Source organism: Peromyscus maniculatus, chromosome 12 (assembly GCF_049852395.1).
Source record: "Peromyscus maniculatus bairdii isolate BWxNUB_F1_BW_parent chromosome 12, HU_Pman_BW_mat_3.1, whole genome shotgun sequence".
Taxonomy (NCBI): domain Eukaryota; kingdom Metazoa; phylum Chordata; class Mammalia; order Rodentia; family Cricetidae; genus Peromyscus; species Peromyscus maniculatus.
Genome location: NC_134863.1, coordinates 78,600,948 through 78,612,933, shown reverse-complemented (window position 1 = coordinate 78,612,933; position 11,986 = coordinate 78,600,948). Strand labels below are relative to the sequence as shown.

Here is an 11,986-nt window from a genome sequence, read left to right as displayed (position 1 = left end):
GGCTATAGATGAGGGAAGGTCTGTGGTGAGTGCCTCACGAGAGAGAGAGAGAGAGAGAGAGAGAGAGAGAGAGAGAGAGAGAGAGAGAGAGAGAAAGAGAGACAGAGAGAATTCTTGAAACCAGCAAATGCTAAGAAATTCTCTGATTTTTTTTTTTTATTTTGAGACAAACTCATGAATTATTATTTGACTTCAAATGTCCAATACCTATCTACTGAAAACCAGCCCTGGTATAAGTTCAGAGCACAAGATGACTGTGTTAGAGTTAACAACATTGGAATCTTTCTTGGCGTTACAAAGCCTGCTTACTGAAATTACATATAGGGTCGGTAAGACCAAGGGCTTTGAAGTCCCGCAATAACCCCTTTTGGAAGGCACGTAATTTGTTTGATGGAATCGTCTCGTTGCATTATATCACACAAAAGCTTTCGTAAAGACTCTTAAGCAAGAGCACAGCAAATTAACGAGCTTTGTGTCATGCAAATTGATGTCAAGAATGAAAATGAAGGCCCTGTATTTTTTCAAGCCCCACCCCTTAGTCAGGGTATATAAAGACGGTCTGAGACTAGAGAATCCATCACACTCACTCCCCTCCTACCTAAGCCTTCCACTCCTCACATCATGTACTACACCGACTTCGAAGGCTCTGTCTTCCCAGGGTGCTACTGGGGCAGCTATGGCTACCCTCTGGGGTACAGTGTTGGCTGTGGCTATGGTAGCACCTACTCTCCAGTGGGCTATGGCCTTGGCTATGGCTACAATGGCTGTGGGGCTTACAGAAGATACTGGCCATACGCTCTCTACTGATGTGCTGTGATCTCCCTGGCATAGACTCATCTCTTCGTGAAGGCTGAGTGGCACCTCCAGGTTCCAGCTTTACCTTCTTCTTTCATCCTCGCTTGCTCATCAACCTCTTCCCAGAAAGCTGTTTTTCAGATCTTACAACTGAGTCTCAAGCAAAGGAACTGAAAATCTAGATGATGCCTCAAGCTGCCTTCTCTGGATCCTGTTTCTTGGGACTTTTTCAGAAGCTTGGCAATCATCGTGACATGCTTTGCTTTTGAATTTTTCAAGACTCTCATGATTCCTTGTCATGGTGAACTTGTGGAAGTGTCTGTCAAATTCTCAATAAATTTGTCTCAGCTTGCATAATGTTTCCTTCCTTGAGTGGAGCTTCCTTTTTGGGTATGTGCATATTTTCTGATACGTTGAGTCGGGGAGGGAAGCAGGTTTATTTTTAATCACTTAGCCTTAGGAGTTGTGAAGAGGCAAATCATCCTTGATCCTGTGGGGTAAATTGACAAGAGGGTAGGTGCTGATCCTGGGCAAAGTTGCTTATCTGATCCTTCCCCATGCCGTGAGTTAATGCGGCACAGATGGTGGACTGGAATAAGACAACAAAGAAGGATTTTTATGAGTCCGACATCTCTCATGCCAAGGATGCACTCAGTGTTATTTGGCATCTCTCTCCCATCTCACTATTCCTGCCTGTCCCTAAGAAAACCAACACAGGGGCAACTTTCACAGTTATTCCAGGTTAGTGTTGATGAAACTCACTGTGATCTCTCTCCCAGGGAATAATGCTTGCAGAATTTAGCACTATGTCCCCTCTTTAAGGACTCTGGAGCATTAAGTAATAGAGAAGGTACATACATCCTTTGGGAGTCTGAGATTCTGTTAAGTGAAGTGATAAATCCCCTGTATCAAATCATCTTAGATGTCTACTTTATAGCTTAGAGGCACACAGGTTAGAGACAACGATGGGAAGCTTCTTAATCTTTGGAGAATCAATACCAGGTAGTGAGCTCCACTATTAAAAGATATGAGCTATAACAAATGAGTATCTCTGGAGATACATCAGCCTTTCTTTCTATTCCTGTAGTGAAGAGAGCAATAGCTCTTTTATAAGACATGTCAAAAATGTCTCAATCCTCCTGTTGACAGCATTTTGTGTATGGTACAAATATTTCCAGCAATGGGCAATTTGACTGAGTTCTGCATTTTTACTGAATATCTGCAAATGGTTTTACTGCACATCATTAACCTAAATATGTAAAGACTGGAGAGATCACTTCAGAAGAGAATTTTCTCCACCATATTTTACCCAATGGATGTCTTTCAGCAAATATTAATGCCAAGAATATCTAGCAGCATATCATTTTCTTTTTAACAACAATGGACATTATCACAGCCAATACAACCTCCACTTCATCCTAGTAGGCACAATGTTAACTCATGCTGAGAAGTATGACTTAGATAAACCCACAAGTAAGAGAGATTAAAAAATAGACCAAGTAATTGGAATAAAAAATATACTGATTTGGAATGATGGCTGACTGCTATAAGGTGGTGGGCTTCAACAGATACCAGAAAGCCTCTAAGCCAGAAGTATGCAGGAGAGTAGTTTGCATAGCTGATGTGAACCATACAAATCTCACACCCCACCCCCAGGCATTCTGACTTGGTGCACATCTGGATAAGGTCCAGGGATTCTGAAGCTTTTAATGTTTCAGGGATACTAGAGGGGACTTGACACCCACAGTTTAAGGAAACACTGTTTGGGGGGCTACTCTACACACACACACACACACACACACACACACACACACACACACACACACACACACACAGCATGAATCTTAAAAAGTCTTATTAATAAAAACAAACCTGAAGCCAGGTATTGGGGGTGACCAGAGAAGCAGAACAAGCCACAGCCACCTCACCTCACCAATTCCTCAGCTGATCCCGTTTCCTCAGACTGGATGCCTCTGAGTTCTCATCCAAATAGACCTCGGCTGAACTGTTGCTCAAAAGCCTAAAAGCTTAACCAGCAACTAGTTTCTCATCCTCACCTCTTAAATACCTTTCTGCTTTCTGCCATCACTTCCTGGGATTAAAGGTGTGAGTCACCATGCCTAACTGTTTCCAGTGTGGCCTTGAACTTACAGAGATCCAGATGGATTTCTGCCTCTGGAATGCTAGAATTAAAGGCATGTGTGCCACCATTTTCTGACCTCTATATCTAGTGGCTGTTCTATTCTCTGACCCCAGATAACTTTATTAGGGTGCACAATATTTTGGGGAACACAATACCACCACACACACACACACAAATATGCATTTATACACACATAAATATACAAACACATACACACAATATCACCAATCATCCATTCATATATCTGTCTATCTATCTATCTATCTATCTATCTATCTATCTATCTATCTATCTATCTATCTATCTATCATCTATATGTCTATCTGGATAGACATATAGATAAATCTGTCTATCTATCATCTTTTCCTTTTTTTTTTTACCCACCTTATCATGTCAACACAGAACAAACAAAGCTTGTACCTCAAAGGTAATAAGAAATATTTTTTTTTTCTTTCACCAAGTAGGAGTGACTGTGGTCCAAAACCAGATTCATGTTGCCCCAAAATAACACATTTCAACACTGGAAGAGTTTATGAAGCTTTTTAGCTGAAGGATATGAAAGAAAGTCATAAATCAAGGCATGCTTTGAATACGTTGGTGGGGATATCAGGGAGATGGTTTTCTGCTGTAAGTTTCTGATGCTATCTGGTGGTATCTTTAGCTTTTGGGATGATGGAAGCTAGTGGTCTGCTAAAAATGCTCTCCAAAGGTTTTATGTGATAGTTAAAATAATGTTAGGTCAGACACAGAGCTGGGCAATCAGTGACTATTAAGAGGACTAAAGATACTTTGGCTCTGAATCTGCAACTTTCTCTCTCTGACCGTGAAGACCTAATCAGCTGATCAGAAAACAGGTATGGCTTTAATGATTCTTCTGGGAACACCAAGTTCAGGGTCATCTGTAAAACTGAGCCTTGGTAAAGGAAAATCATTTACCTAGAGCTTCCCACCACATCCAGCAAGACAAAGGCCAAGGAAGGATGACTGTCACACCCAGGAAACAGAGTGCATGCATTAAGTGCCACATGTGTGATGGGTACCTTTCAATCTCAGTTCTCAGGTGGCTGCTGGAATATTTCAAACTGGAGACTCTTTTTGGATATAATGTCTACAAGTGTTCAAAAAAGAATTGTATATCAGAGATTCAGTAGACTAGTGTTTTGAAGCCAGATGCCATGATATCTATGTTATTATGAGGTTTTCAGGTTCACACTTTGTTATGCAATAGGTCTATGTTCTGCACTATTTGAAGTAATTTGACTTTCTTTTCAGTTCTAAGGATGGATTGCAGGCCCCCAGGGATACAAGGCAAGACTACCACTGTGACACACTTTTGGGTCACAGTTGGTAATCTTTTTAAGACTGAATTTCACTTTGCTCACTGTGGTTTTTTATAAAATACACATATCAAGAGATAATACTTGGGAAATCTAATGAGGAAAAAAGTACTTCTATCGTGCTTGAGAATCTGAATTGAAAATATTCAAGTAATTTGTGCTATCAGTTCAGAAAAATTATAGATTTATATTAAAATCTTTTCATTTATTGTCCTTTTCAGGTTCCTCTGTTAAATGTGAATATAGGAACTAAGATGACTCATCTATACTGATAGAGACATCATAAAATTAAAACAAGTACATTTTTATAAGTAAATTTACAGAAAGAATAGAAAGAATATTTTGTACTACACTTGAGCTCAGTGGTGCTCTTCATGGAATGGAGCTAGCTTGTTTTTTCTAGTGGCAGGTCTACTTGGCTTTCAGTGGAGTTAGACTCAGCACTCTGCATATAGTGCGGGGACTCACTATAGACAACTGGATTACCTTGAAGTTTGGTCAACAAACATACAAAAGATGGTAAGCATCCATTTGCTAATGTCTTATAAGTCATCCTGAATCCATAGTCATTGGTGGGTTACAAGCCTCATGCATGTGTGGTTTATGATGTAAGGTCCCCTCTCAAAGTCACACAAATTGATTTTTTTCTCTCATAGCTTAACATTTAATTCTTCTAATTGTATAACCATGATATGCTTAGTTGAGATTTCCCTCTGGATGAAGTTTGTAGAACTGGAAAATATTATTTTATTTGAATATTGAAATCCTCTTATTTTCAGAAGACTATCTATCTATCATCTATCTATCTATCTATCTATCTATCTATCTATCTATCTATCTGTCTGTCTGTCTGTCTGTCTGTCTGTCTGTCTGTCTGTCTGTCTATATAGAGAGAGAAGGAAAAAGAGAGAGAGGTTATTCTTAGATGAATTCTGGCATTTTAGAATTCTTTGCTGAGTTATGAACTGAATAATTGTACTCTTCAATTCTCTCCTAAACCTTGGACAGTGAGATTTCCATTCTGTTTATGGTTTTCTTACTGACTTCTTTCCACGGCCACCTTTTCTCCATAAAAGGAAAGATTTTTGAATGCTTCAACGTTCTTTAGAGGTTTTTTTTTTTTTTTTAACATGTCTACAATCTACATATCAAAAAACATCTCCAATGTCTTTGATTATCTGTGTCATTTTTAGGCTTTATATCCATCTTAGGAAACCCCTCTACATTGGTCATTAGACTTTGAAACTCCTTGCTTACTTAGCAGGAAGGACTCACCAGCGGCAACTGAATATGAAGATGTTAATATCTATTTACCCACCTGGATTCAATGTGGTGTTTTAAAGCTCCTATGAAATCTGCTGAGCTGATTTTAATAGAATATCTACTGCTCTGTGTCTCAACAAACATTTCCCAAGTGGCCTCTAAAGGTTGTTTTGAAGGTATGTATCATCTGTCCTTTTCCCAAGGTTGAAGAAGTATTCTCTGAGTGGCATTCTGTATGTGACTAGTGCATCTGGTCATACCGACCTGTAAATGTGTTTCCCACAAGAGAAGACAGTCAGGAGTCCGAAGACAGCAGAGTCTGTTAGATGTAAGGCATCCCATAACCACATTTCATTGTTCATGCATGTAAGAAAAATAATAAAATGATTTTCCCTCCCACTCACTTTACTCACTTGTGTTTTCACCTTTCATGGTATAACTTTGTTGCCAAGTTTCTTATTTCCTAGAGAACCAGAGGACTCAAGCTTGCAAGGCAAAGTCAGTTCCTAATTGGATGTGTGAACACTGTCTCAGTGCAGAGGTCAAGAGAGATCCCACACAGCACAGGGAAACTTAAAGCCCCAGAATTCATCCTTCTCAAAGATTCCAGATGTATTTCCACCTTTCATTGTCATTTTTTCCTGACACCAGTGAATATCTAAAGAAGATGATGAAACACTTTATGAAATCAATTTCTCTTTACTCAATAAAAATGGCTGAATCATGAATACTTGCATAAGTCACCTTTTTACTCCTACGACAAAATGCTGGACAAAAGCAACTTTAGGGTGGAGAGGTTTGTTTTGGCCCTTGGTTTCAGGAGGCATAGTAGTACTTCACAGTGGGGGAAGGCATAGCACCAGGGTTCCATTTTTAGTAGAGGGGGCATGAATCAGCAGCCATTCACATATTAGCAGATGAAAAAGCAGAAAGGAGGTCCAGGAGTGGGTTAAACCCTTCAGCGACATGACCTTAGTGGATGACTTCTGCTATGTAGGCTGCAATTTCCAAGATTCCATAACCTCTCAAAAAAAAAAAAACAAAAACAAGGTGGGTACCAAGTGTTTAAACACAGGGGCCTGCTCAGAACATTTCACATTCAAATTCTAACAATCTCAAACATGGAAGAATAAATTTATAATATTTAAATGAGATAATTTTTTCTCAAATGTAATTATTTTCTCATCTAAAGAAGGTTTATTCTTGCACTTCTTTTGACAACTTCAAACACAAGAAGTGAACTTGAACCTGGAAATGCTTCATCCTTAATGTGATTCTGATATCCGATTTCCAAGAATCTCCTTCCACCAAATGGTGACCCTTCTCAGAGATTCAAACTATGATTGATTTTGAATAATGGACATCTTCAGAGGGCATATATGAAAATAAATTATACTTTGAAACTATCTAACTAACCATCTAACCATCCATCCATCCATCCATCCACCTATTCAACCAACCAATCAACCATACAACTTGTCAGGTCTCAGATGAAGGTTGGTGTATGTTCTTCGTGTAGCATAGTTACATTTGAGCTGAGTGCTTTATTAGAACAAGTTTTTATACTATTGATTTCTTATGACTCTTCTAATCTTTATTTTAGATATTTTTGTGTTATTATTTCAAGATTAAAAATAAGCAGGAGAGAGGCAAGAGAATTAAGATTTAATTGATTTCTAGGTTTGCAGCAGGTCATTATTGCTCTTTATAATCACATATGGTTGGTTTCATTCTAGGTTCCATTGTTCTAATTTCATTCATGCATTTATTGAAATTGAGAGAGCCCTAGTGACACATTCGCAGTTTCACAGGTTTGGAGTGGCAGAGTGGGACTTCCTATTGGTGTGTGTTTATTGGAAGCTTTTTTAATCTGTCTCCCTATGAAGAGAACAGACTTCCATTGCTTCCGAAAGCACTAAAAACTATTAGCCACAAAGGTATTCCATCTGTGTTTGTCACCACCGCATTCTTAAAATACAACATCCCACTTTCATACATTATATTGGGTCTTTAGTGAAAAATAATATGAATGGGAAATAAATATATTTTTAAATCTCTAATCATAGAAATGATATTTTCAAAAAAATCATTTATTTAAACCCGGAAATGATACTATTTAACTATTTTTTTGTGGCATGCAAGAGAAATCCTATGAATACATAGACCTTGAGCTCCAAACATCCTTCTGACAATGCAGAGATGATTGCAGATGATATTTCTCCAGTCTACTGAGAGGCTGGAGCAAATCATTTCATGCCCCTCCCCCACCTCTTTCTGAGACATTCATTTAACTGTCCCTTAGAATTTTAGAAACATCAAATAGAGAGGACTTTTCAGCACTTTTCTTCATAAATGTCAAAAATGATTTCCTGCCCTGCCTTAGAATGATAAGATGAGCAAGCTCTCCAAAGTTGCCCAGTTCAGAAACAGAACAGCAGCCAAAAGAGAAAAGAGGGAGGCTTCCTGAGTATCAGACTTTATAGGTTGCTTCAAGTTTTTGCTTTTTTTTTTTTTCAGTTTATAATGCAATGAGACAGACCCCTTTGCTGGACATTGTGCTGTACCCACACTTGTCCTGAAATCAGATTTTCAACTTCATTCACCTACCACTTTTCACATATTTAATCTATTACTATAATTGTTTTCCCATTGTACCCACTCCATGTGTTCTAACTATGACATGTGGATGCATTTTTTTTTTGTAGGCTTGTCTGCTTTACCTTGGCTTCTAGTTTGAAGTGTTTGCTGTGTTGCACAGTCTTTGATGTCTACCTCTCAAATCCTGGTAGAGTTTCCTGAAGCATGAGGGTGTTCAATAAATTCCTGGGGACCAAAATGTGGTCTGGAATTGTGGATGTCATATTTTCTTGTTGTCCAGAAGTCAGATAATTGGAGGATTGAATTTGGAGTCTGGTTTGATGGGACACTTTGAAGACACTACAGTACCTTCTCATTATAGGTACAAAACCCATAAAGTAGAATCTCTCATGGACTAGCAGTTAGTGGAGCTTAAACTTCTTTCATGAATAATGAGGATCTATTTCTTTTTTTCAATGAGACCTAGAAAATTAATGAGGATATTATTTTCCTTGATCTAAAGAATGTATGGCACATGTCAAAAGGAAATGAATTAAGTGTGTCATGTAGGACTATTAGTAATAGGCAAGAAATAAAATTAACCTAAGTGTACACCAATGGATAGGATAGGTGAATTAAAAATGTGGTATACATACAAAAATGGAATACTATCCAGCTGTAAATAGATGAAATCCTATTTTTTCCAACAATAGAGATGAGGATGGAAGACTTTGTATTAAGTGAAATAAGCCAAGTACAGCATGATAAGGATGGCATGATTTCATTCATATGTGAAATCTGAAAGAGCTGGCCTCAGAGATGCAAGAAGTAGAATGGTGGTTACCAGAGACAGGTGGGATGTGGAGAGGAGGGAGGGATGGGAAACATCCATCAGTAGGTGGTCAGCAACTCTTAGGATAAATAAGTTTTGGAACTGATTACACAGTAGGGCACTTATAGATAAATTTCAGTAAAGGTTTCAAGGAAAAGATTTTGAGTGTTATCACTACAAAGAAGTGGCACCCATGTGAAGGATATGGGCATGCTTGCCTTGACTTGAATAGTTCATTATTTTGGTACACATGTCCATCACATGCCATGAGTATGTGTAGATCCTATATATCAATTTAAAAAGGAGTAGAGGAGAGATGTTTCTCATCACAGGCTCTGTTGAAGTTATATGGGAGTCTCAAGGGAGGAGGGAGCACATTTGATGATATAGCCATGGACCTAGCTTAGTGGTCACATTCTTTCCCCTGGGTAATGTGCTATGATATGTTCCATTAGAAGTACCATGGAAAGGGTGCAGAGTCTCAGGCACCATCCCAGCGGAGGGTGGGCGAAGTGCCTCTTTCCTTCAGACCACCACTGCAGTACATATTGAGCAAGGAAGTCTTTCTTTTTTTTCATTATAAAGAAATTTTCTACTCACTTTACATACCAACTACAGATCCCCCCCCCTTCTCCAACTTCCCGCCCCTGGCCTCCTCCCTCCCCCCAGGCAAATGGATAGAACTAGAAAATACCATCCTGAGTGAGGTAACCCAGACTCAGAAGGACAAACATGGTATGTACTCACTCGTAAGTGGATACTAGATGTAAAGCAAAGGATAACCAGACTACAAACCCACAGCTTCAGAGAAGCTAACTAACAAGGAGGACCCTAAGAGGGATATGTAGATAGCCAAGCAAAGGAGAAATAGATCAGATCTACATGAGCAAATGGGAAATTTTTCTAATTGCTCTGTATACCTTGGCACTTTCTGGATATTCAGTTTTTCTGTTTCTGGTCTGGTGATGTTCTTTCTGGAGCCCAAAGATGCTGCTTGGCCAAATACAGCCTTTCTTTAGATGTTGGGCAACTCATCTGAGATGTGAACCTTGCTCTTTCTGCCTCCAGACTTTGCTAGAGTTTGTCCTTAGGACCAGGACTCTCACATGAGCTGTGCTTTCTTCTCACATATTTGTCAGTGTTTACATCTTGAAGTTATGCCCTTTTTTTTTTCAAAAACTACCCTAAGCAGACATGGGATATGTTATTCTAATTTTTTTGTTTAAATATATTTATAGTGCTTTTACTTTCAAGTACTCTCTCTCAAAAACACCATAAAACATAAAACATCAAGATAATATTTTACATAGAATAGTAAAATGAAGACTGAATTTTTGGACTGCTAAAAGACATTTGTTCTAATATTTAGGATAACTAAAAGGGGGTTTGGATTAGTTTGATTTATACATTAATATTAAAACAATAAATAATAAAATAAAAACAATTTGGTATTTGAAATAAAAATACTGTACCTATTCAAATGTATAGCACATACTAGATCAATTTAAAATTCACTAAAATATGACCTAATATATTAATCCATATGGGTATGTATGCTTATTTCTCTCTTATTCACTTCTTAATTTAAATTTTTTATTAAGAAAAAATTTTCATTCATTTTATACACCAATCAAAGATTCCCCTCTTTCTTCCTCCCACGTCCCCAGCATCCCCCTCCCAATTTACCCCCCACTCCCACCTACAAGAAGACAAGGCCTCCTATGGGTAGACACATTCAGTAGAGGCAAGTCCAAGCCCCTCCCCCCTGCCTCAAGGCTGCACAAGGTGTCCCTTCATAGGTAGTTGGCCCCACAAAGCCTGCTCATGCACCAGAGATGGATTCTGATCCTACTGCCAGGGGGCCTCCCAAGCAGATCAGGCTACACAACTGTTTCACCAAGCAGAGGGCCTAGTCCAGTCCCATATAGGCTCCACAGCCATTGGTTCAACTTTCATGAGTTCCCTCTAGTTTGATTTGGTCATCCCTGCATGTTTCCCCAATATGATCCTGATGTACTTGCTCATAGGATCCTTCTTCTCTCTCTTTGACTGGACTCTTGGAGCTCTGTTTAGTGATTGGCTGTGAATCTCTGCATCTGCTTCCATCAGTCATTGGAGAAAAGTTCTGTGGTGACAGTTAGGGTATTCACCAGTCTGATCTCTGGGGCAAGCCAGTTCAGTTCAGGCACCCTCTCCACTATTGCTAGTAGCCCAGGGTGGGGTCATCCTTGGGGATTCCTAGCAACATTCCTAGCACTAGGTTTCTCTCTATCCCCATGATATCTGCCTCCATCATGGTATCTCTTTCATTGCTTCCCCTCCCTCCTTGTTCCAGCTCAACCATCCCATTCCCTTATGTTTTCATTGCCTATCCCCTACCCTCCATTGCCCACCCCTCATCCCCAGTTTTTATTTTTTGAGAATTTTTAAATGTGTTCTATATTTTCATCATTTCCACCCCTCCCTCTTCCCCTTCTAATTCCTTGCTTGCCCCCTCCCACTACTTTTTAAATCTGTGATCTCTTCTTTAATTAATTACACACATGAACACATGCACGTGGATGTGCACACACATCTTATTTGAATGCATTTAGTGTTGCTCGTATGTATGTGTGTTTAGCACTGACCACTTGAGATTGGATTACCTGTCAGGGAGCTTGTCTGCAGAGAAACTGATTTTCTCTTTCTCAGCAGCCATTGATTGCCTGTATCTCTCCATCAAGGGTAGGGCAGTTTTTCACTGTGTGATCTCAGGACTAGCAGCATTGACATTAATTTGGAAGTTTCTAGAAAGACAAATTCTTCGGCCTCTGCATTGCTCCCTTTCTTTCTCATCCAAAGATAGGTAGCATTAGCAACATGTGCTTTTAATATAAAATATACTTTTCACTGAAAGATCCTAATTGTGTCATGCCTGAGAAATACAGTACAAGAACAGGTAGTAAACTGGTTTATCAAACAAATATCAAATAGTTTTAATTCATGACTCTTTGATTTGGGATGAGCAGAAGACAAGACACTTCACATGTGTTTACACTG

At 39.0% G+C, this 11,986-nt stretch overlaps 1 protein-coding gene across 1 annotated transcript; it reads left to right on the top strand.

Moving 5' to 3' along the window:
- The first annotated feature begins 581 nt into the window (after positions 1–581).
- Positions 582–1,149, top strand: Krtap8-1 (keratin associated protein 8-1). Its single transcript, XM_006994262.3, has one exon. It carries the CDS (start codon positions 622–624, stop codon positions 805–807), a length of 186 nt encoding a protein of 61 aa, XP_006994324.1. The 5' UTR covers positions 582–621; the 3' UTR covers positions 808–1,149.
- Positions 1,150–11,986: the final 10,837 nt, after the last annotated feature.

Excerpts from the sequence above, each read along its gene's own strand:
- Krtap8-1 (XM_006994262.3), top strand. The coding sequence starts at position 622 with ATGTACTACACCGACTTCGAAGGCTCTGTCTTCCCAGGGTGCTACTGG.